Here is a 27129-nt window from a genome sequence, read left to right on the forward strand (position 1 = left end):
GGACCACGTTGGTTCGAGTACCTCCGATGCCTGTCAGTGTGAGGTACTTTCCTGGGAGAATATCCTCTGCTGAAACAAGATGTGAGCGGACCAGAGTGACATCTTCGCCAGTGTCTCTAAGTCCGACGACAGTCTGGCCATTCACTGTGACAGGCTGGTGGTTTTGGGATATGCGGTGTACCTCTGATCCTCCAACCAGCAGGGCAGTAGACGAAGCAGGTGCGGATGGGTTGGCCCCTCTAGGACTTGATGTCGCTGTGGTGCTAGCCGCCTGGCCAGGTTGTTGGGCTGGCTTTCCTGCGTAGCAAGTTTGCTTGGTGTGGCCATGCCGTTGACAGCGCTCGCACCAGGGCTAGGCCCACTCCCGTTCGCAGGGCCAGCGGGCCTGCTTTCTCTCCAGTTCTGGGACATAGCTCTGTCCTTGTCAGGTGTTGGAGGATTGCAGCTGTCAGGTACCAGGGTTTTGCGACAGTCTGGTACCGCAGGCCTGCAAGTGTCCGGTACCCGAGTCGCAATATACATGTCTGCCAGCTCAACGGCTTCTTTTGCAGACTTAGGCTTTCGCTCAAACACAAACTGTCTGTCGGTAGCACAGACAGCAAGGAACTGGTCGTGGAGCATCAAATCCGCAATAGCATCATAAGTCTTGTCTTCAAGGACTCGGAGCTATTGATGGAGCGTGGTGCTTAAACGGCTATACACGTCTGCGTGAGAGTCTGTGGATCCTTTTTAGATCAGGCAGATTTTTTTCCGGTAAACCTCTGGCGTGAGTTGGAACTTAGCGAGTATGGCCTTTTTGATAGTTGGGTAATCGCTGTCCTGGTCTGTGGTAGCTCCGTAAAAGCAAGGCTTTACCAGTGAGCTGAGGTGTCAGGTGGAGTGCCCACTGATCCTCAGGGATGCGGAACTGGCGGCATGCTCTTTCAAACGAGCGTAGATACAAGTCAATGTCCCAATTTTTCTCCATAACAGGAAACTTGGTGTTAGGGATTGCAGGTAGAGGTGTGCTTCCTGCAGCAGGAGGGTTAGGAGGAGCTGGCCTCGCCTGGGCAAGTTCTAGTGCATGCCTGTGCTGCTGCTCCTCTTTCCGCTCCAGGAACTCCAGGTATAAACGTAGATCGGCTCCGGTCAGTCCTGGTAACAACTGCTGGCTCATATGGCCCAAGGCAGTAAAGTTCAGTCCAGAGCTGCTTGTTCCGGGCTGTGGGTTATGCCGAAGCTGGGAGCATGGCATCATCCTGGGTATTCACATCACCCGGAGCTGCAGTAGCAACGTCAGCACTCACAGAGCTCATGGTGCTGGGTGACAGTGCACGAGGGGGTGATGAGGCTTCCCGTAGGCACTTCCATCGCCTGGCCGTTCCTCTCCGTCAATGCTTTGATCAGCTGTGTGCGGTTGCGGTTCAAAGTGGCAATGCCGTGCGACTCGCACAGGGTTCGCAGGTCAGAGACAGACCAATTCTGGTAATCCTGAACTGAATCAGACATTCAGAAGAGAAGAGTGGAAGAAAGAATAGGATATAGCAAATAAAAGTTAGGAAATGTAGACCAATCTATTCGCTATCAATGTGTACTGTTCTGTGCCCAGAACTCCGGTTCTGCAAGACAGGATACTCAGTGACCACTGTCTCATTATTCTGGTTGCAAAGACTGAGTTTGTCAGATCTTTGCGCTCTGATTTCCCAAAAGCTGGCTATGCCTGGTTTGGGGTGTGCTATCACCACCACTGCCCACCAATGTGACAATCCAGCCCCGCGATCCCGTCCAATCTACTTCCGCTAGCGTACGCAGGAAGTACGGGTGCAGACGGAGAACGAAGACCGGTTGCTGGGTTGTCAGGGGAAGAAGGTTAATGCGACAGAGCGTGCCAATCCCGTCTAATCTGCTCCAGTTAGCATACGCAGGAAGTACGGTGAACAGACTGACAATGAAGATTGATCGTGCAGCTGCCGACAATATGTAATGGGACAATCACTCACTAATCCCGTATTACTAGGCCACTGTTGCCATGCAGGTCTCATGCACTAGAGACTGCTGGAGGCAAATTCACTGTGTCCGTAGTAAACGGTTAAGATTGGTTGGAGGTGCCCATACATGTACAATCCCGATTGTATGTACAATCGGTAAACTAAAAATATCAATTTCGCACTGGAAATCAGGTAAATTCACTGCCACCACTGTCTGGTTGTATGGAGCAGACAGTCTCCAACTAGCTACTCCTAAAAGGAAGAAACGGTTATTTACAACCTAGCTAGCAAATCAACAATTTATAAGTAAATAATAAAACAATGCGGTAGTATGACTGACTCTTCAGAGGGCAGATTCGTTATAGCAGCAATCAGATGACCAGAACAGACACAAGACTGAACGATAAAATTGTTAGTTTTATTCTAAAACTACATACACAGCTTAATTTAGCCCACAGATAGATATACCTGTCCGGCAGAACAGATTGGTTTGATAGAAAGAGAATAGAGATGAAAAGAAACAGAATGTCTTAATATACAGTTCAAATACTGTTATTGGTAGTCCATGTGGCAATCGCAAGTCTTTGGAGGAAGTCCAAAATGGCAGTTTTGCGCCAGTGTCCAACTGGCTGTTAGGATGTTGTTAGGCAAAGATTTTCAGATGATGGACCCTGAGCAACCGGGGCCCAGTTAAGTTATACCCCTCACTTCAGCAAGGAGGAGTTAGGGGGCGTGGATCACACACCTCTTTGGAACATGAGATATGCCCGCCCCTCTGATGGACACAAGAATATATCTGAATCATGATAGGTATTCTATCTTCAAAACCATACAGGTTATGTTAAATCTAATAACATTTTTAGGTTTATCAGAATTTATCGAGAACATTGATATCAAACTTGAGGGGTCAGACCCCTGGGGTATTACAGGGTTATTTTAAAACAGTCTTACTTCAGTTCTGGGGGTCCGATTGGTAAGGAAACCTCTCAGAACCAGTGTCATGTGGAATCTAATGCACTCTGTGAATTTGAAGGACCTGCGATCTTGGAACACCAGAAATATTACAAAACTGTGCCTATTATTAAATATAGCTTGTAATGATGGGTACACACTATGAGATTTTCTGCTCGACTTACTATCAGATCGATTATTTCCAACATGTTAGATTTGCTTTCCGATCGATTTCCGAGCATTTTCCGATCAATTTCCTATTAAAGTGCACGGAAATCGATCGGAAAATGCTCGGAAATCGATCGAAAAGCAAATCGGACATGTTGGAAATAATCGATCTGACAGTAAATCGACTAGAAAATCACATAGTGTGTACCCAGCATTGGGTTTGTTGAACTTTTGCGCGTCTCCAGTTGGCGTGATAAGGATCACTCCTGTCTTCTTTCAATTCAGGCCAAAAGGCTGCTATGTGTTGGACACCTGCTGGGTCGGTGCCTAGCAGTCTAAAAAAGAGCAGTGTAGGTGTGAGATTTCTCTCTCTCTGCCTGGTTGGGTGTCCTGGATGCCAGGAAACCCGCTGGTCACACTTAGGTGAGAGAAGCCATGTAACTAGAGACAAAGCCAGGAAGAAGAGAGGGAAAAAAAACAGTGGATTTAAACCAAGAATGTCATTTTGGTGGTTTTGCAAAGAAACTTGCGTTTGTGACTCCATGACGCATTCGATATGTCATATCGACGGCGTCACACGCCACCTTGAGTTTTTTTCCTTTATCTTGTGCTTATCGCTAACCGGAAGCACAAGGACGGGGAAACTTTTTTTTGCAGAAAGACTGAGGCCTCTGGTAAGAAACCATTGGTTTTTCTGCTGGGGCTTGTGATCGGTGATTGGGAACCATGTTCCCGTTCACTGATCACAGGGTTACTGGGGAAAAGCACAGGGGCGCGCCCGCGATCGCGTGCAGGAGCGCGGCACCGCAGCCGCCTGGACGTGAGGATCACGTCTGGGCGGCTGAAGGATGGGAAAACAAATTTTTTAGTAGAGAAATATATATATTTACATAGAAAGAGTGACAAAGTCCTGAAAGAGGGACAAATGAGTAGGAAAGAGGGACAGGGTTCCCACAGAGCAGAGCCGGCCTTTGGGGGTGGCAAGTGGGGCAATCGCCCCAGGCCCCGCTCCTGAAGAGGCCCCGCACCCTCTGCAGCGGTGGGGAGAGCGGGCATAGTAGTTAAAACTCACGTGTCTTCCTCCGATCCTCACAGCTACCATCTATTCCCTCTCCCAGCATCTGTGTATTGGTAACAGCGCCCCTTGTGGTGACATGCGGTCACGTCATCATAGGGGGCGCTGTTACCAATACACAGATGCTGGGAGAGGAAATAGATGGTAGCTGTGAGGATCGGAGGAAGACACGTGAGTTTTAACTACTCTCCCCACCGCTGCAGGTTGCAACCACCTTCATATCTAACCTGTACTGCGGGGCACCTACCTATCACATCTGTACTGCAGGCACCTATCTAATCTATACTGCAGGCTGGCACCTATCTAACTTATACTGCAGGCACCTACCTATCTAATCTATACTGCAGGCACCTATCTAATCTATACTGCAGGCTGGCACCTACCTATCTAATCTATACTGCAGGCTGGCACCTACCTATCTAATCTATACTGCAGGCATCTACCTATCGAATCTATACTGCAGGCTGGCACCTACCTATCTAATCTATACTGCAGGCACCTTCCTATCTAATCTATACTGCAGGCACCTACCTATCTAATCTATACTGCAGCCACCTTCCTATCTAATCTATACTGCAGGCTGGCACCTATCTATCTAATTTATACTGCAGACACCTATCTAATCTGTACTGCAGGGCACCTACCTATCTAATCTATACTGCAGGCACCTATCTAATCTATACTGCAGGCACCTATCTAATCTATACTGCAGGCACCTATCTAATATATACTGCGGGGTACCTACCTAACTAATCTATACTGCAGGCACCTATCTAATCTATACTGCAGGGTACCTACCTACCTATCTAATCTGTACTGCAGGGCACCTACCTGTCTAATCTATACTGCAGAGCACCTACCTACCTAATCTATACTGCAGGGCACCTACCTATCTAACCTATACTGCAGGCACCTATCTAATATACTGCAGGCACCTATCTAATATACTGCGGGGCACCTACCTATCTAACCTATACTGGAGGCACCTACCTATCTAACCTATACTGGAGGCACCTACCTATCTAACCTATACAGAGTGTGTGCTTCCACAGCGTGTGTGCATCCACAGCATATGTCTCTAGGCCCCGCATATGACACTCGCCCCAGGCCCCGTGTCCTCTAAGGCCACCTCTGCCACAGAGGGACTGTCCCTCTGAAAGGACAGTTGGGAGCTATGCATCCTGGATGTTTGATTTTATTTTGTCCAGCTATATACCGCATTGTCTGTGTAGTGAACAGAACTATTAATTACTGTATGATATCAGATATTCAAAACGATATTAAACGACAGTATTTGAAAATAAATGTAGATCATCAATCAAATGTATAAAAAATCGTGTGGTTATGCATTAGGGAATTTCGTCAGGTCAAAGAGCTGCCATGCAACTACAAGAAGCAGCAGCACATGCGACAGTGACTAGATGTACAGATCAATGGATGACGATGAATGACCCACGACCCCGCGCCAAGCGCTCCATGCCGCACTCTAGAACTCTCCCAGTCTGGCCACTTCAATGTCGTCACAGCACTCAGGGCTCCGCCTACTCTCTCAGAACCCGGCACCGCCTCCTGTGTGCAGCGTGCGCATGCGCGGTACAGCTCGCGCGCCTGGCAGTGAGCGGAGTCATGATGGCGGCGGACAGGCCGTGCTGATGAGACAGCGAAATAAGCAGCGGCTACAGGAGAGCGCGACTGGCTGACTTGTACGGCGTCCACCACATAAGCAGCACCGCTGCTGTGCAGGGACACAGAACCGGAAAGCAGAGGCTGATAGGACTCTCCTGTGAGCAGCCCTCTGCTGCCCCTCGCAGCTAACTCGAGGCCGGAGTGCGCCGGATACCAACACTGCAGCGCACGGGACCGAGAGGGTCACTTAGCACAGCCGCCATGCAGATCACAATGAAGACGCTGCAGCAGCAGACCTTCAAGATAGACATTGACAGTGAGGAGACGGTAAGGCCCGGGCACTGCTCGCACTGCGGCCGCTCGCGTGCAGGAGTCATACGGAACACACGTGAGCTCTGCCGACACGCCATGCTAGCTTGTCAGGCGCGGGGGCTATTTACAACGCTTGCGTTCTGTAAAGGGTTAAAGGAGTGCGGAGGAGGCGGGTTGCAGGCGCGTGCTCGTGGCGGAAGGAGTACACATGACCGAGCTGTGCCGCGCAGCCGTGTCACGTGGGAATGAGCTGTTTGCGCTAGGTGGTGCGCGCGGCCAGAAGGAGGGCTCGTGCACGCGACTTGTAGTTCCAGCAGGTATACATGCTGCTTGTGGGACTCCTGCAGCTGTTGCTCTGCCACTGCTCCAGTCATGCGCAGCTAGCAAAGCGCCTGCTCTCGTCTGCAGTTTTATTGTTCCTGATATTCTGGACTGGAAACTTTTTCTATAGTGCATGCGAGTTTTTAAAGTTACAAAAAAAACTGCACTTCTCAATATAAAGAACTTGCTGTCTGTGTAATTTGTCTCAGCACTATGTCAGTGTGTCTCTTGCAATAGAATGATTGGGTGTGTCCACATATAGAGGTACTTTTCATGCGGAGAGCTATGCATTTAACACCTTCCTTGTTCTGTCACATGGAAGTAGCAGATTTTCACATCTAGGCCTAGTAGGTTAGATGCTCATGACAGTTGCTGTGTAGAGTGGGTAGAGTGGAACATTGACCAGCTTGTATCTACCAAATGTGGTGGTTGGTCAGAGCAGCACATTCATGCTGCATGGTAGTAAGACTGTACACAGAATGTACTATATGTTTGTATTTAGAGATCTAGATTTACGCCATGCACAGTTCAGTGTGTGTGTATGCCGCTCCAGGTGAGGGTACCCTTGGAGACTTTCAAATGGTTTTAACGGAAACCAGAGATTATGTAAATTAAAAGATTTATACATACCTGGGGCTTCCTCCAGCCCCATCCGCATGGAATGCTCCCACACTGCCATCCTCGGTCTTCTCCAGCTCCGGTACTGGGTTCCGTAATGCCGGTCAGTTACTTACTCCTCCAGCCCGTACTGCACAGGTGCAGTAGTTCTGCGCCTGTGCGGTATTGTCCTAATGACGGGGAAACCACGTGACCCGTGCCATGGAACGCAGAAGAAGCCGACCCGGCAAGGTCGCTGTGCCAGCGGAGAAGACCGGGAGCCGCTGCGGCAAGGGCACAGGACGGATGCCACGGGCTGGAAGAAGCCCCAGGTAAGTGGATCTTTAAAAAGCTTAGATCACTCCTTTAAGGTAGCCAGTGACTCCCACTAGGTAGCATCCTCCACTCAGTGTAGGCAGTCACCACTCCCACAGTCAGTGGCTATCGCTTACCAGTACAAGCTTCGTCCTGTTTTTCAGCCACAAAATGCAGCTCCGCTGCTTGGCCTTCTGTCCCTTTTTATTTTTACTGCTTCTGTTGCGCCGATCCGCCTCTCTCCTGTCGTTCTCTTGCCAATTGACCAATGTGTTTTTGCTGGTTGTCAGGATTATGAGGCAAGTGTTAAGTAATATGGCCAGATTGGATATCAATCTGTAGTGGCATAAAGCAACATAGAGGATTGCACCAGGCTGAGAGGAGGGAAAGTAATGCAGGCTAAAGCCAGCTATTTTTCATAGGAGTTGCTGTCGCTGTTTCCTTAAAGAACAAGCGACATCCATGCTAACCTAGAAATAAAAACCACATATATAAGTAGGTAAATACTACCTCTACTTAACAGATGTATTGTGCTATCCACGTAACGATTCATGTCAATTTTAACAAGGAAAAGCAGAAAATCCTTTTCTAGGCAGTGGCCATCTTGCCAAGCTAATGCTGACATCATATCCTTCCTGACTCTCTTGTTTTCCTCCTTCTCTTGCTCATTGTGTATTCATTAGCTGCCCTCCTCCCAGAGTCTTTTTTTTTTTTCTACACATCCAATCACTGAGTCACCTCAGCCTTGCTTGTAAACACAAGTGATCAGCTAGGCAGGGAAATAGATGGAAGAGGAGGAATATATTATAGATAAAAAGAACTCCCAGCATTCAACTTTTTGGCACTAGGGCCAGTGCTCCTATAGTATGTAATAACTCCAAACCATAACAGCAGAAAAAAGTTTTGAATGCAGGATTAGCATCTTTATCACTTAATACATTCAGACCAGTTGCTGTTGAAATTTGATTTTTATGGTGAGAATACCGCTTTAACCACTTGAGGACCACAGTATTAAACCTCCCTAAAGACCAGGCACATTTTTACTAAATTGGCCACTGCAGCTTTAAGGCCAAGCTGCAGGGCCGCACAACACCACCCACATGAGTGATTTTCCCCCCCACCAACAGACCTCTCTGTTGGTGGGGTCTGATCGCCCCCAAGTTGTGTGTATGTATGTATGTATGTATGTATGTATGTATATGTATATGTGTATATATATATATATATATATATATATATATATATATATATATATATATATATATATATATATATATATATATATATATATATATATATATATATATATATATATATATATATATAATTTTTTTATATAAATATTTATATCTTAATTTTGTTAATATTGTTTCCTATTTATTTATATTTTTTTTTCTTTTCAGATCCCTCCCCAGCCGGCCAATAACGGCGATCGGCTGTCATAGGCTTCTGCCTATGAGAGCCGATCTTTCTCTTGTCCCCAGTACAGCGATCGCAGCGCTGTACATGTAAATAGACGGTGGTTTCGCCATCTTTACAGTCATCCCGAGTGGCAATGCTCGGAGACTGAAGGCGGGGCGGAGCTTCTGCCCCCCGAGCAGGAGATGTGCGCGGTCTCCTGCAAATCCCAGGACTTGACGCCCACCGGCGTTAGGCGGTCCTGGGTCTGCCGCCATGCCCATCTGCGTTAGGCAGTCCCAGGGGGGTTGAAGGACATCCGAGGTGAAAATAAACTGAGCTAAACAATTGTATCTATCCTCCTAAAAATGACTTTTTTTTTTTTTTAGCTACCCCACAGTTTTATTTTTAAATCTACTTTTTAAGTTTTTACTGCTTCATTGGGCTCTATTCTCAATGAGTTACCGCATGAGTTAAATTAGGTAGTGATAAACACCGACCAAAATATCTCCATTTTCAAATTCACAATTTTTTTTTACCTCATGCGGTAAAAGTGAGGTAAAAGTGTGGTAATTACCTCAAATTTATCTCCAATTTGAGATTCTCAATTGAAAAGTTGGTGTTAATTAAGGATGTTTTTATCACCTACAAATGGTAGGTGATAATTATCACTTCTCTGCTTTTGGCCTTCAGGATGGAGCCTATTGAGCTTTGTTTGCTCGAGTTTATGTCAGTTTTACATAGAAGGCAGAAAAGACGAGTGTGTCTAATCTCAAGGCGCACTTTCCGACCTCGTACAGTCTTTTAGATGATTTAATAGATGCCGAGGAGGAAATTCTTCTCTGCTCTAAAAGATAAGCAACAGCATAATTACCTTTAAAGAAAAACATTTCTTTGTTACAGCTGATACAAATCCAGCAAACAATCTCCAGTGTATGTACTTCCTGCTTTCATGGAAGCAGACATGGGGTTAACATCCTGTGTTTACACATTAGCTACTCTGCTGAGGCAGCCAGCTGGCAAAGCTGAGAGGTCAAATTACAGTTGTGATTATTCACAGATGAGGGGGAAGGACAGGCTAAATTATATACATACAGGGTGCATTTATATATGTTTTCCTTCTGTCCTGTGCAAGAGTTGAGGTCCCACTTTAAACGTGACAGGCTTTCCTGGGTCATCTCTGTGTAATGGGTGGCAAGTATATGGGCTGCCCTACAGTGGTCAAAAAAGCTTTATTTCTGTACCTATTACTGAAAGTTTTATCACCTGTTTTATCACCTGTTTTACCGCACTTTTATCAAACATTTATCACACTTGGTACATTTTTAGTGAATACTCACTTTTTTCACTATTTTTAGTGAATTATAACTGGAGGTAATTTTTCACCCAAAAAAGTTACCGCACATGGTTTTGTGAATAGAGCCCATAGTCTCTGCTCAATGACACATGCGTGGAAGTATGCCAGAGCTAAAATCTATGAATAAATTTCCCTTTTTATCTCTTTCCTGCTCTCAGAAGCCATTTTCTGCCTGGAAAGGGATTTATGGCTGTAATTCCTTACCAGTGAAGGCTACGCTATAGTCCGACCGGTCCCGACCCAGACAAAAACTGTCACTTGCATGCCTGATTTGTAACACTTTCAGGCAGAGAAAGAAAAAAAGGAACACATAGTTATTTGTGTACTTGGCACTGTACATACACGTCTGTCACCAAGTCACTTGTCACCTTGGATGTCCTTTAAAGGGAACCTTAACCGTGGATAAAAAAAAAAGTTTCACTTACCGTGGGCATTCCCAAGCCTTCTGCAGCCGTCCAGTGCCCTCGCAGCTCCTCCAGTGTCCTCCGGTCCCCCGCCGCGGCTTAGTTTAATTTTCAGCCGACTGCCAGTCGTCCTCCGGCAACGCGTCCTACTCTTCTGCATTCCCCGACGTAAAGCGCGTCATTAGGACGCGCTTTACGCCGGGGAATGCGGAAGAATAGGACGCATTGCCGGAGGCCGACTGGCAGTCGGTTGAAAACGACACTAAGCCGCGGCGGAGGACACTGGAGGAGCTGCGCGGGCACAGGACGGCTGCCGGAGGCTTGGTAAAGCCCCAGGTAAGAAACTTTTTTTTTATCCACGGTTAAGGTTCCCTTTAAGAAGTACTTACGACGCACTAGGATGCCACAGGACCCACTTTGAGAAACATGCTATTGCATGCAACAGTGCACATAGACTGAAATGACTCTTAAAGTCAAGTTTATGATCCAACTAAAGCTTCATATGCACACTAGATGAAACTTGTCGGAGGTGGCCGATAACGACCACCTCTGCCAAGAATCTAGTGACAAGAGACAAATCTCTCTCTGAATCTGGTAACAGAGATCTGTCAGCTGCCCATACACAGCAGGCCAATTCCCAATCAATTTTATGCTGAAATGTTTTCGGAATCGGCCTTGTGACGCCGCAATCGACCGCCCAGACGCTTTTTCCCTAATGTTAAGGGTTTCTCCCTGACCCTGATTTCCACTATTACAGGAACTGAAACCCATCCTAGAAAATAAAGGGCGTGCTACTAGCTGCTGATTAAGTAGCTGGCAACTGTAATAAGCATCCCTAATCTCAGGGGGAGCAGGTTCTGAAGGGTTAAGCAGTTTATGAGGAAACATTAGTGTAATTTATATGTCAGGGTTGCAGACTGAATGCTGATTCACACTCGAGAGCTTTTTCTAAGCACTTGCTAATGTAATGCTATGTGTGTGTTCTCGCTTAAAGAGACACTGAAGCGAAAAAAAATATATGATATAATGAATTGGTTGTGTACTATGAATAATTACTTTTAGCAGCAAAGAAAATATTCTCATTTTTTTTTCAGGTATATAGTGTTTTTTCTAACATTGCATCATTCACTAATATGTGCAGATTACACAACACTCAGCATTCAAAATTATTCTTTCAGAGCAGTCTGTGAACTAATGACCTCTCCTCTGGCAGAGAAAAAGAAAACAGTTGAGATAATAAAAGTCAGAAGACAGCCCTCTCCAGGACTTTCAATATTGCATAGAGATAACTGGAGTTTCTTAACTCTTCCTGAACTGGAAACAATTAGACTGATGTATCTGATCTTAATGTTTTATTTCTTAGCTGTACTACACATACAAATCATAATATCATAATTTTTTTTTCGCTTCAGTTTCTCTCTAAAGGACAACTGAAGCGAGAAGTATGTGGAGGCTGCCATATTTATTTCCTTTTAAAGAGACACTGAAGCGAAAAAAAATATTATGATTTGTATGTGTAGCACAGCTAAGAAATAAAACATTAAGATCAGATACATGAGTGTAAATGTTTCCAGTACAGGAAGAGTTGAGAAACTCCAGTTGTTATCTCTATGCAAACAAGCCATTAAGCTCTCCGACTAAGTTAGTCGTGGAGAGGGCTGTTATCTGACTTTTTTTATCTCAACTGTTCCTGGACTATTTACTTTTACTCTGCTAGAGGAGAGGTCATTACTTCACAGACTGCTCTGAAAGACTCATTTTGAATGCTGAGTGTTGTGTAATCTGCACATATTATAGAATGATGCAATGTTAGAAAAAACACTATATACCTGAAAATAAAAGTATGAGAATATTTTCTTTGCTGCTAATCTTCTAGTAATTATTCACAGTACACAACCAATTCACTATATCATATTTTTTTTTTTTTCGCTTCAGTGTCTCTTTAAGCAATACCAGTTTCCTGGCTGTCCTGCTGAGCCTCTGCCTCTAATACTTTTAGCCAAAGCCCCTGAACAAGCATGCAGCAGATCAGGTGTTTCTGACATTGTCAGATCTGACAAGATTAGCTGCATGCTTGTTTCTGGTGTGATTCAGCAACTATTGTAGCCAAATAGATCAGCAGGACAGCCAGGCAACTGTTATTGTTTCAAAGGAGGTAAATATAGCAGCCACTATATAACTCTCACTTCAGTTCCCCTTTAAGCAATGTGGTTTTATAAAAATCACCCATAGCATTCATGGCACCCAGCTGTCCCTCTTTGTTGCAATACAGCAGTCATGTGGGACAAGCTGAGACAACTACGTTTGATTTGTTGGGCCACTAACCGGAATCTTTGATTTGAACAGCTAATAGATTATGTTGTCCACCTCTATCCAATTCACCCACACCACACACACTTTTTTTTTTTACCATAAGGCACCCATCTCCCCCAAAAGTGCGTGTGGGGGGAGTCGGTTTTTTTTTTCCTCCAAATGGTTCACTTCCTGTGTGTCATCAGGAAGAGAAAAATAAATAAATCGCCAGACAAAAGAGCTTTGAAAAGTGCTTAAAGCACAAATTGCTCTAAAAGCGCTCACAAAATCACTCGGCGATTGTGAACAAGGCCTTACAGATTTCTAAATCAGAAAAGGAAATGTCAAAAGTAGTGCTTACAATTTACACTAAAGTGTGTGCTTTCAGAATTTAACCACTTATACGTTCAGTTTAGTTGGTGTTTAAGTACCTGAACTGCAAAAACAATGTGGCTATAGCTGGGGCTTCTTGCAGCTCCTCAAAGTTGCCAGCTGCACCTCCATTTCTGTGCTTTCCTTCTCATTACAGCGAACCTTAATTCAGAATTTCCTCTCTGCTCTAAAATATAGGCAACAGCATAATAACCTTTAAAGAAAAACTTTTTTTGTTACAGCTGATACAAATCCTACAATAAATCTGCAGTATTTCTACTTCCTGCTTTCATGGTAACAGACATATTGTTAACATCCTGTGCTGGCAGTCACCTGACATGGGAGAGATCAAATTACAACTTGTGATTAGAAACAGATGAAATGGAAAAACAGGCTAAAATCTCTAAATACATACAGGGTACATTTCTCTCGGGTTTGCTTCTGTCCTGTTCAAGAGTTCAGGTCCACTTTGAAGCTGCGATAGAATTGATCAATCAGAAATCAATTCTATTAAATCTATCGATCAATTTGCAGCCGATTTCGATGGATTTGATCTATCTGTCAGGATGGAAAATCTAGGTCGATCTGCTGCTGGCAGCAGATCGATGGCCCATAGAGTTGCATTGGATCTAATGGTACAGTAATGCATTTAGATTGATTTCCAATAGATTTCATTCTGAAATCTATTGGAAATCTTTTCCTAGTGTGTGGCACACATCAGATAGATTCCTGTCAGATTGGACTTGACAGGCATCTGACAGAAATCTGTCTGATGGTGGAATCTGCTGCAAATCTATAGGGGCCCATACACCTAACGATTTTCCCGCCGATGTACAGCAGATTCGATCACTGTGATTTAATCTGCCGTGAAATCGTTGCACAAACGCTGACCGAACGATCACTTTCCGTCCGAAACCAATCGTTCCTGTCGATCGGTTCGTGCGGAAGATTTCGCTCGGTCGCCGGCGGGTCGGGAGTGTGTCGATAGCGGCGTTCGAATGCCCAACGACCGACACTAGCGGCAATACATTACCTGCTCCATTGGCGCGTGTCCCCGCTGCTCCTTCTCCGCTGGGTTCCGGCTGGCTTCATTTACTTCCTGTCACGACAGGAAGTTTACAGTAGTGCGCCCTCTGTTTAAACTTCCCCGGACAGAAGTGATGCCAGCTGGAACCCGGAGCCCAGCAGGAGAAGGGACAGGGGGACTCGCACGGCCGGAGCAGGTAATGGTATAGCTGGCGGGGGGCAGTGGCAGCTCCACAGATTGTGAATCGGTTTCATAGTGAAAGGCAGCCATACGATCCCTCTCTGATCAGAGAGGGATCTATCTGTTGGTCGGTCTGATGGCAAATCGACCAGTGTATGGCTACCTTAATATGTAGTCGGGCAATGTAGCAAGTAAAGATATCTGGTAAGCTTCCCTTGTTTACAACATCTGTAAAGTGTATATCTAGTGAGTTTTAGTTCTGGGTAAACCAAAATAAAAAAAATAAACAAACCGTAGCAGTGCTGTTTGGTTAAATTGTTATTGGTATGTTTCTGGGTGACCTATTTTGTAACCATAATGCTGCATAAAACTTGGAAAGGATTTGTTGCAATCAGCGTTTTCCTTGTGGTTTGTTTGACAGGTCAAAGCTTTAAAAGAGAAGATTGAGCTTGAGAAGGGGAAGGATCAGTTTCCTGTTGCTGGCCAAAAATTAATTTATGCAGGTAAATTCCGAACAATTTGTCAAAATAATAGCCATGTTTAGCCATATCTATTCATGTTTCCTGAGAATTGTGACATCTGTTCTTGTCAGACTATAACTCTTAAAAATATACCACATCTGCATTATTTCTGACTAATTCAGCAGCTGGCATACTGTATGATTTAAAACCCTACTGAACCCAGGCCTTCTTATGCCAATTTATATATTGGGGGAATGATTAGTACCATTGTAGTTTAAAATTGATGACTCTGTTCCTATTGAGATTAGGTAATTTAACCCATACTCGCTGTAGGAAAAGGATGTTTTCTCACATCTTTCTGAGGGTTGGTGCACACCAGAGTGGTTCTGGCGTGCTTAAGACGCTTGAAGGGGGAAAACTGGCTAATGAAAGTGAATGGGATGGTGCACACCAGAGCGGGTCGTTTTTCCACAAACGCAAACTCGGGTGCTGCAGCATTTTTTAGATTTCTGAGGTGTTTCTGCCTCAATGTTAAGGTATAGGAAAGTGGAAAACCGCTCTGAAAAAAACGCTAGATCAGAGCGGTTTTCCAGGCGTTTTTTGTTGCAGAAGCTGTTCAGTAACAGCTTTACTGTAACAATATTTGAAATGTGATACACAAAAACGCTCCAAAAAAGCGCTAGGCATGTTTAGAAAACATGTATGGAATCGCTCTGAAATATGCTTCAAAAACCTCTAGCGTTTTGCAGATCTGCTAGAGGTTTTTGGTGTGCACTGGGTCAGACAGCTGATCTGAAAACTGCAAACTTGGAAAGTGGAATACAGTGCAGTCAACATGACTACAATTGACTGCATATTGGGTTGAGTGCAGTAGCTTTTCTTTTCCAGGTGCAGGGCATGTGGACCAGCAACTGGAAGGAAAGTCTTAAAGTAGACCAGAGATCAAAAGCAATAAAGATTCGATACGTACCCGGGGCTTCCTCCAGCCCCATAAGCTCATGTGAGCCCCTCAGCCTCCTCCCACGGTTTGCCGTTGAGCCGGCGTTCAGCCCCGGTAACTGGCTCAGTCACGTTAGTCCAGGTCTACTGCGCATGCGCCGGAGGTCCGCGAATGTGCAGAAGACCCAGACTGGACCCGACTGAGCCAGTTACTGGGGCTGATAGCAGCTGAATGGCAGACCATGGGTGGATGGATAGCGAGGGGCTCACACGTGCTTATGGGGCTGGATGAGCGCTACTTACCGGGGGCTTCCTCCAGCCCCAAGCTCCCAGCATGTCCCTCGCCGCAGCTCTGCACGCAGCCGTTCGCTGCAGCTCCGTCCCGGTCCCCGGCGATGTCAGGCCAACCCACAGGTCGGGCCTGCAGGAGAGGCACTGTCAATCGCCGCCACATGCACCGGAGCCACGTGGCGGTGATTGACAGTGCCGCTCGCGCAGGTGCAGCTGACGTCATCGCCGGGGAGCGAGCTGCGACGAACGGCTGATGGCAGAGCTGCGGCAAGGGACATGCTGGGAGCTTGGGGCTGGAGGAAGCCCCCGGTAAGTAGCGCTTATTTTGATAGTAATAGCCTGATAACTACTTTAAGTATTGAATCTTTATTGCTTTTGAGCTCTGGTACATTTTAAAACCCTAGCGGAACTGTTATCTATTCTGGAAACTTTTCACAGGGGGACAGAGGACGACTACTCAGGAGGAAGGGGACGCCAGGTACTAGGGGGACAATAATGGGGGGGGGGGGGGTGTTTGCAGATGCCCCTGCACCATGGACGCACCAGGTTTAGTATATATATTTTTTTTCTTTGGGTTTTGTCCTATAAACCTAGGTGTGTCTTATAGTCCCGAAAAATACGATACTTACATGACAGAAGTCATTCTGGTATCAGTAGTGCAGCAGTGGCTCAATCGCACACCTGAAACAAGCATGCAGTTAATCCAGTCAGACCTCAGTCAGTAACATCAGATCTGCATGCTTGCTCAGGGTCTATGGCTAAAAGTATTAGAGGCAGAGGATCAGCAGGACTGCCAGGCAACTGGTATTGTTTAAAATATTTTTTTTTAAAAAGTCAGGTTCCCTTTAAGCCATTTTCCCTGATAGCTGAGTCTGTGAGGAGGTGTGCCTTCAGCTGACCTACTAAGCACTCCACCCCCATGCCTATGACTAACCTGAAAGTGGTTCAGGCTGACTGGGAGTAAGCAGGCAGCACTAGTTCTCTCAGGAAGTGAATTGATGCAGTGGGCATTTTTTCTTTTTCATTTTTTTTTCAAAGACTGCATTATAAAAACAAAGTACAGGTAGTCCCCAACTTATGAACGCCTGACCCGTCGATACGAACGGCATGGATACTGTTTCCATGGGAACTAGCCAAAAAGAAAATTTTAAAATTGTACTTTTTTGAGAAAATCGATAAACTAAGAAAAAATGGCTTTTAAACTTGTATAAACAGGTACAAAGGGCAGAGGTGACACAAAGGGGGACATTGGTGGCATAGAGGAGGTACAGGGGACAGAGATGGCACAATGTTCCGACTTAAAGGACTTACGAGGCCAAGTTATGGAAAAAAAGTTAATTACCTGCTTCACCTTTTACGGCACGGAGGACGCCGTCCGCGCCCTCCGTGCCGATCCGCCGGGTCCCCCCGCTCGTCAGCCCCCCGGGATGGCTCCCGGCCCCACGGCCGGGTCGGCTCCCCTGCCTCTCCCAAAATGGCCGCTCGCTCTGGCCGCGGCTGCGCAGTCCGCATAGCCGCGAGTGCGGCTGCGCAGCTCTAGGGCCAACCTCCCCAATCCACGCTACGTAGCGTGGATCGGGGAGGTTGGCCCTAGAGTTGCGCAGCCGCACAATCCCAACTGGGATACAGTTGGGAACATCAAACTTGGAGAAGGACTTAGGAGTACTCATCGACAACAAGTTAAATAATCGTACTCAATGCCAAGCCGCTGCAGCTAAAGCGAACAAAATTTTGGGATGCATTAAAAGGGAAATAAAAACTCGAGATGCTAGCATAATATTGCCCCTGTTTAACTCTCTAGTAAGGCCACATCTGGAATATGGAATTCAGTTCTGGGCACCACATTACAAAAAAGATATTGCAGTTTTAGAGCAGGTGCAGAGACGAGCTACAAAATTGATACGTGGGATGGAAGGTCTCGCTTACCAAGAAAGGTTAGATAAACTGGGTTTATTTAGTCTAGAGAAAAAACGCCTTAGAGGAGATCTAATTAACATGTATAAATACATTAGAGGGCAATATAATAGCTTGGCGGATGAGCTTTTTGTCCCTAGGCCTTCAAGGACTAGAGGACATGAGCTGCGCATGGAGGAAAAACGTTTTAGCCATTTATTTAGGAAAGGGTTCTTTACAGTAAGAGTGGTTAAGATGTGGAATGCATTGCCACAGGAAGTCGTTATGGCAAACTCTATACCTGCATTTAAAGGGGGCTTAGATGCTTTCCTTGCGTTGAAAGACATCCATGGCTACAATTACTAGGTTATGCCTAATGATGTTGATCCAGGGATTTTATCTGATTGCCATCTGGAGTCAGGAAGGAATTTTTCCCATTTGGGGCTAATTGGACCATGCCTGGTGGGGGTTTTTTCGCCTTCCTCTGGATCAACAGGGGTATGTGGGGGACGGGCTGGAGTTGTACTTTGTACTGGTTGAACTCGATGGACGTATGTCTTTTTTCAACCAAAATAACTATGTAACTATGTAAGATTGAGAGTACATTACAGCCTTTGAATATACAAGATTTATTACTCAAATGTATATTAGATGTTTGTTATATGGGATTTGACTCCTAATTTTTCTAACTTGTACATCGTGAAGCTGCTATAGTGGATTGTGAAAAGTTTATGTGATATTTATTTTTATGCCTTATGTAGGTAAAATCCTTAATGATGATACAGCACTTAAAGAATACAAAATTGATGAGAAGAATTTTGTAGTGGTTATGGTCACTAAAGTAAGTGTTTGGATGTATTTTTTTTTCTTAGACCTCTCCTTATCAATTATGTGCATGTTTCCACCTTTATTATGTTACTTTACATGTGCATGGTTCCCAGTACAGTTTGCCATGTTTTTCATGACACATGGCACAATTTCCTTGCTGATATTATGTTGTGGAAATATTGGCCATTTAATCCAGGGTTGTGGAGTCTTGAGTTGAGGAGTCAAAGTAATTTTGGGTACTTTTGAGTTGGTGGTTTCATAAACTGAGTTGGAGCTGGATGATTTTTGTACTGATTCTACAGCTCTCATAGGTCTGTGGAGGAGGAGTCAGAGGAATTTTTGGGCACTTGGAGTCGGAGGTTACATACGCTGAGGAGTCGGATGATTTTTGTACCGACTCGCCCACAGCCCTGTTTTTAATCTGGCAACCCCCCCAGCTGACCTCTCTTATATCCATATTTTTGTTTGGTTTTTTTTTTACTTTACCAATAAAAGTTGAGGCTGTAAATTGAACTTGTATTATTATTACTGAGTAATAAGGCAGTCTATTCTGTTTAGTTCTTTACGTTGCTGATTATAGCGGCAGACATTATTTCAAGTTAGTTTCATGTAAGCAACTAGAAAATATACGGCCGAAACAGTTATTCAACTGGCTCTTAAGAGAGACTGTAAAGCCCAATCTACACAATACGATTCTTTGTACGATTAGATTACGATTCTATTTACGATCCGATTAAATCCGACCTGTCTGATCAGGATTCGATTCAGTTCGATTTGCCACAATTGCAAATCGAATTGGATCGAATCCCAATCGGACATCTCTGATTTGATCGGATCGTAAAATAGAATCGCACAAAGAATCATATCGTGTAGATAGGGCTTAAGATGAGTGCCCTAGTCTTAGTGAATTAGTCCATGTGTGGAAAATGAGTAACAATCTCTTGTTCTGTGCAACTAATTACCGTACTCTTGTGGCATGACAGAAAATGTACCGTAGAGCAGTATTCCACAACTCCGTCCTCAAGGCCCACTAACAGTGCATGTTCTGTGGATCTCCATAGTAGTTAATCAGCACTGCTGAAGCACAAATTATCCCAACAATTGGGGTTTCCTGCAAAACATGTAGTGTTGGTGGGCCTTGGGGGCAGGCTGCTCTGGAGTAGTTTACAAGCATGCACAGTACAATTTCAGTAACTTGTCAATCTTGGAAATTCATAAATGGCTGCAAAAATATTACATTTTCTATAGAAATTACAAAAAGACTGAAAGAACAGTGATGTGTTGCAATAAAGTGAAGTTTCAATTTAAAAGTCAGACTAAACCCAAAACTGTACAAGGTTGAATATTAACACAAATGTTGATTATTGTTAAATTTTAAAGTTACTAACTTTAGGACTGGAATTGATGTTGGTAAAGCACTTCTGCAGCTGTGTAGCCTCCATACATGCTCAAGACACTTTCGTGTTTGTAGCTTCCTCTTTAAAGATTAAGGTTTTACAAGTGTTCATCTCCTACTTCCTGTTACCTGGCTTCTATTGCAATGCATGGATTCTGGGAAATACTGTATAGTTGTTAATCTATTGATCCTACTTTGTGGGGTGTTAAGACTCATACACACTCTTTATTTCCTGGAACGACTGGTCCGTCAGACCCTCCTGCTGGGCGGGCGTTCCAGCAACAGTACAGCATGTGTAGTCTGTCAGGCAGACTGATGAGGCTGTTTCTGAACGATCTGCGCAGCGGATCGTTCAGAAACAGCCTTATCAGTCTGCAGACAGACTGTACACACGCTGTACTGTCGCTGGAACGCCCGCCCAGCGGGAGGGTCTGATGGACCCGTCCCAGGAAATAAAGTGTGTGTACGAGCCTTAAGTCACATCTGACTGAGCTGCCCAGCAGCTGAATCCAGATAGGGCAGTAAGCAATATGTTGTAGTGTCATTGGCCAATCAAAATATAAAGTGTATAACAGACTTGTAGCGGGGACTTAATCATGAGCTCCTCTGTGGAACAGTTGGTGACATGTCTGTACTCAGCAAACCCTGCATAAGATTTTAACTTTACCTACCGTAAGTTCCTGGAAATAGTTAATGCCTAGCTGTGGAAAAGGAAGTGCTCTGAAATCTTATTGCTGCAAATATTGAGAAATGTAACTAGCTAGGTGGTGTTTCAGTTAATCTTTGCTTGTATTTTTCATGTGTTTTTTTTTTTTTTTTTTTTTTTTTTTTTTTTTGAGTGCCAATTATTTACCTTATTTTATTTATTTTTTTTTGTAGCCAAAACCATCAGCAACCCCCTCAGTACCAACTCCAGCACCAACCCAGCCTGCTACCACTGCTACTGCTGCCCCTTCATCCCCGCCTCAGACATACACACCTATATCGCGAACCAATGCTCCTGTGTCCCTACCGTTCCCTTTACCTAATGTCCCTACACCTAGTCCAGTCAGTACTGAGCCACAAACTACTACTGGTACCAGAGAAGAGAAACCTGAAGAGAAGACAGACAGTCCTGAGGAAACAGTGAGCCCTTCATCAACTGAGTGCAGGTATATCCACACACACACACACACACCCCACACACACACACACACACCCCACACACACACACACACACCCCACACACACACACACACACCCCACACACACACACACACCCCACACACACACACACACCCCACACACACACACACACACACCCCACACACACACACACACACCCCACACACACACACACACCCCACACACCCCACACACACACACACACACACACACCCCACACACACACACCCCACACACACACACACACACCCCACACACACACACACACACCCCACACACACACACACACACCCCACACACACACACACACCCCACACACACACACACACCCCACACACACACCACACACACACACACCCCACCCCCCCCCACACACACCCCCCCCCCCACACACACACACACCCCCCCCCCACACACACACACACCCCCCCCCCACACACACACCCCCCCACACACACACACACACCCCCCCCACACACACACACACCCACCCCACACACACACACACCCACCCCACACACACACACACCCCACACACACACCCCCCACACACACACACACCCCACACACACACACCCCCCCCACACACACACACACACACACACACACACACACACACACACACACCCCACACACACACACACACACACCACACACACACACCCCACACACCACACACACACACACCACACACACACACACCCCACACACCACACACCACACACACACACACCCCACACCACACACACCACACACACACACACCCCACACCACACACCCCACACCACACACACACACCCCACACCACACACACACACACACACACACACACCTTTAGTGTGAAACAGTGCTGCAACACATGTTAAAGGGAACCCGAGGTGAGAGCGATATGGAGGCTGCCATATTTATGTTCTTGGAAACAATGTCTGGCAGTCCTATTGATCTTCTGGCATAGGTAGGGTCTGAGTCAAAATTCTGGAACAACCATATGGCTAATCCAATAAAACCAAACTCTGCTGTGTCAGAGTACCTGATCGGCATATGTCTGCTCAGTCTATGGCTGAAAGTGCACACACAGAATCAGGACGACTGCTAGGCAACTGATATTGTTTAAAAGGAGTTAAATATGGCGGCTTCCATATCGCTCTCACTTCGGGTTTAGTGATATAGTTAAATATGACCACTCTGCTGAGATCCTGTTTATATTTATTTTTGTATAAACATTTACTGTAATTTACACCAAATTTCTATATTCTGTAAAATCCAATTCCAGCTACACATTTTTCCAAGTGCAGACACCTTGTAAAGCTTGTTTTTAAGAAGCTCATAGTGTAACTGGTCTGTATTAGGCCCCCTGTACACTGCAAATCTGATTTGTGAATCTGATTTTTCCCTGGATGCTATCAAAACAAGAAGAAAAATGCAGCATGCAGTACCGATTAAAAATTGGAATCGCATGTAAAATCACGTCAAAATCACAAATTGGAATCGCATGTAGTGTGCAAGAGCTCTTGACTTGCTGTGCTGAGACTCCGGGTTAACCTACTCTTTATTATACATGCTATGTTTATTGCTTGCTCTTTAGCTAGGTGAAGTAGATGCTGATTTCCCCCCCCCCCCCCCCCCCCTTGCTAAACTGACCCACATATACTACCCTTGAATTGCAGTACTGAGATTCTGGGTTCCATATATAATGCTTTATATGTGTAATGTATTGTGGAGAGTAAAATGGCTTTTACATAGCTGTGTAACACTTCTGAGTCCGACCCTAATGCTGGGAATACACAGCTCGATTCTGAGCCATTTCGATGGCTCAATAGATAATTTCTGACATGTCCGATCTCCGGCCCGATCGTTTCGCAGCTCGATTCTGCATTGAAGACAATGCAAAAAGATAAAAAAAACTAGCGGAAGATAAGTGAATCGGCTGCGAAATCGAGCGGATAATCGAGCTGAAGAAGCGAGTGGCAAAATTGAGCCATGTATGCCCAGCATAGGGGCTGGGGCCCACTACAAGTGCCTTTGCATTGCTTGCCAGCAATCCCTATGTGGATGTTTCTACTGCAGAGCTGTGATTATGGATTCTACCGTACTTTGTTTGCGTGTGTGATAATGTGTAGGTACAGTGTTTACTCTTTTGGCATCTACAGCAAAGATTGAGTGCTTTTTTTTTCCCCTTTTGGTCTACAGCACTGATGTTCTGGTTTGGAGTTAACATGTGACTCTCTCCATGGGTGCAATGTTTATTGCTTGGTATTGTTGAGAGGGAGCTGTCTCTTTTGGTAGCATGTACAATATCCTCAAGGGTTGCAGTACTGAGGCTGGATTGTTACCTTATTTGGTACTTTATATAAGTTATGTCAATCAGTGTAAGTAGTATGGGGAACAGAGGTGTTTCTACTTTGCCAGATGTAGCATTATGTCTGTGTGTGATTGAAGCACTGAGTTTGCCTCGTTTGTTGCTTCTTTCTTGCAACTTATTGCTTATTATCCTTGATTAAAGCCCTGGGTAAGGCAGCTTTTTATATGCACTGAATTAAACATAATTTTAGTTTCAAATAGTTTTGACAAATGTCCGTTTACAAATAGCGAAAAGGTAAGTCCCTGGAAAAATTAAACATAATTTTAAAGTAACTATCTGCATAAGAAAAAGTTGTAGCTATTGGAAAATAAAGAAAAATGCCTCCCATATCAATTTATCGCCTTCTCGCATACTTAGGGGTGTCTGCTCACTGTCTCTATGAACCACTTTCTGTTTAATCACATGGGCCTTCTGGGCTGACATGCTATATCTAGCAGGTAGACCAACACTGTGCAGATAATTTTACATCTGTGCCTAAAGATCAAAAGATGGGCATAAAGAAAACCTGTAAGTGAAAGGAAAGTAAAAAAAAAAAAAAAAACTGGATCAAGGGTCGGCAAACTATGACCAGCGAACTGTACCCAGCCCACCTGTGCAGGGCCGGGATTGTGTGTCCCCCAGGAGGTGAACTGGCTTGTGAGCCAGTTCACTGGCCGCAGCTAACTGATCCAGGCTGTGGGCGTCTGTATTCCGGGGCTATGGGAAAAAGGCATCCGGAGCCCAGCACTGGAGTCTGTCTCCAGTGCTGGGCTCCGGCAGTCCTGCTCTGCCTTGACTGCGCAGGATATTTTATAGATCAGCGATCAACGCTGGAGGCTGAGGATTCACCTGGATGGAGAGCAGTTTATTTTTCTTTTCAGGTGCCACCAGGGCTGTGGAGTCGGAGTTGGAGTCGGGGCAATTTTGGACACCGGAGTTGGAGTCGTGGTTTCATAAACTGAGGAGTCTGAGTTGGAGTCTGAAGATTTTTGTACAGACTCCACAGCCCTGGGTGCCACCATGTACACCAGGGTTACAAGGGGGGGGGGGGGGACATTAAAGGGGAACTGCCTCTTATTTTATAAAGGAATCACTGCCTAATGTTCTAGGAGGAGGTTGTTGGCATACACGGCACAGTATCTGTTTCTTATAAGAAACTCTGCATTGTGTATTTTGTGGAGAAACGCTGCACATTATGCATATTTTGTGAGAAACTCTGCCGCACTGTGTATTTTGTGGGGTAACACTGCCACACAATGTGTATTTTGAGGGGTAATGCTGCCACATTGTGGTTTGGGATAATGCTGCCACAATATGTATATTTTGTGGGATAATGCTGCCACAATATGTATATTTTGTGGGATAACTCTGCCACAATATATATCTTGTGAAAAACGCTGCCCACGTTACGTGCAGGGCTGTGGAGCCGGAGCAGTTTTCGGTATGCGGAGTCAGTTGGTGGTTTTAATAAACTGAGGAGTCTGATGATTTTTGTACCAACTCCACAACTCTGGTAAGAATTAGACTAAGGAGTCTATGCTATTATGGGAACCCGGAGTTGGTGGTTTCATAAACTGAGACATTGGAGTCAGATGTTTTTTGTGCCAACTCCAGAGCCCTAGTTACGTGTATTTTGGGGATAGGCTGCCACATTGCGTACATCTGTCTGAGGGGTCTGCCTGCTGCTCCTGGGCCTGTGTTGGTTGCCAAAGAGGTGTGGCTGCTGATATTTGCTGTTTGTGGCGGAGAACGTTTCATCACAACCCAAGGTAAACCGTTTGGTTACTTAGGTTTTTGATTAAAAAAAAGTTTTAATATGTTGTCTGTCAGCTATATGTTTTTCTTTCATGTATATATGCAGTACAGTACTCGTGTAGGTTAGTACACAGAATGGTGCGTTATATCAGAATATTCTTTTTTGAAAAATTATATTCTGGTATAATGAATGCATGTGTACTGACCAACATGACACCTTATTGTTCATTTATCTGGAAGACAAACCTAGCTGAGGTTTTTTAGTTTGTTTTTTCACTTAAGCCTACTTTTCACTTGGTGTTTGAGGGGGAGGGTCTGACTGCTGTCCCCGGGCCTGTGTTTGGTGCCAAGTCTGGCAGCTGCCATATGCTGTTTGTAGGTGGGGCAGAGCTGGATCATCCACAAGGCAAACCTAGGCAGTTGCCTAGGGCCTGGGCAGGACATAGGGGCCTGATGGATGCTAGCTCCCACCAAATCTTAAAAAAAAAACCTGCAGGTGATCATCAGCAGTGTGCAAAAACTGCTATCTTGCCTAGTGCCCTATTTCATCTTAATCCATTTCTGGGTGGGGAGCCTGACATTTGTCTAATTACCTTTAGGATCACTTTGACTGAGTTTTGGGATAAAACTCGGGCCCTCTTCTGTCTTTGCATTACACTGTTACATACATTAGTTCTGCCCACATCCTGTCTTGGCCACACTAATTTTTCGCACTTACTCCTGTTCTGGTCCAGACCCTCAGGCAAACTTGAGAACACCATGTGGCCTCAAGTCAAAAAGTTTGCCCATCTTTGCTCTATATGCACTTGTTGGATATCTTCAGAGGAACCCTGGGTGGGAATGGGTGGGCTTAAGGATTGATTATCCATATGCTTCCCTCTACTGAGATACTGTATATATCCATATTTTTTTTCGACCCCAGTTCAGTTTCACTTCAAGCATTGCTCTTTTCCTTTGTTTTAACTTGTCCTCTTGCACCAGCTAATGGAAGGTCCACTTTTTATCCTCTTTGCAGTGTACCCAGTGATTCTACTCGGCCATCTATTTTTGAAGATGCAACAAGCGCCCTTGGTAAGTTTCATAAACCAAATAACTTTTTTAAAAAGCCAAAAATTAAAGTGTTTTGTCTGAGAGAAGGTTTGTGTAGACATGGAAAAACTATTAGACTACCTCCAGTGTATTTTATATACAAATAAATGCTGTTAATGGTATCTTTATAATACCTGAATGCACCTTTGGCGACTGGCAATATAAATCTGCCGGTCACTTCGAAGTGGCCAAAATTGTTAAACCCGAAGTCCTGGTATCTGCTTTCCTGAAGTCCTGGTATCTGCTTTCCTGAAGTCCTGGTATCTGCTTTCCTGAAGTCCTGGTATCTGCTTTCCTGAAGTCCTGGTATCTGCTTTCCTGAAGTCCTGGTATCTGCTTTCCTGAAGTCCTGGTATCTGCTTTCCTGAAGTCCTGGTATCTGCTTTCCTGAAGTCCTGGTATCTGCTTTCCTGAAGTCCTGGTATCTGCTTTCCTGAAGTCCTGGTATCTGCTTTCCTGAAGTCCTGGTATCTGCTTTCCTGAAGTCCTGGTATCTGCTTTCCTGAAGTCCTGGTATCTGCTTTCCTGAAGTCCTGGTATCTGCTTTCCTGAAGTCCTGGTATCTGCTCTCATCCCAGTCAAGTGTCTGGTCCTCCTATATTCCCAACTC

General features: G+C 45.1%; 1 protein-coding gene across 1 annotated transcript in view; it reads left to right on the top strand.

The window, feature by feature from the left end:
• Positions 1–5747: 5747 nt before the first annotated feature.
• The window catches only part of RAD23B (RAD23 homolog B, nucleotide excision repair protein), a 36691-nt gene continuing 15309 nt past the window's right edge, over positions 5748–27129 (top strand). Inside the window, exons 1-5 of the mRNA XM_068234442.1 lie at positions 5748–6114; positions 14784–14865; positions 18708–18787; positions 21050–21321; positions 26446–26501. Of these exons, the coding sequence (XP_068090543.1) occupies positions 6049–6114; positions 14784–14865; positions 18708–18787; positions 21050–21321; positions 26446–26501 (556 nt within the window). The 5' untranslated portion in view covers positions 5748–6048. The remainder of the gene's footprint in view (positions 6115–14783; positions 14866–18707; positions 18788–21049; positions 21322–26445; positions 26502–27129) is intronic.

Source organism: Hyperolius riggenbachi, chromosome 1, assembly GCF_040937935.1.
Source record: "Hyperolius riggenbachi isolate aHypRig1 chromosome 1, aHypRig1.pri, whole genome shotgun sequence".
NCBI lineage: Eukaryota > Metazoa > Chordata > Amphibia > Anura > Hyperoliidae > Hyperolius > Hyperolius riggenbachi.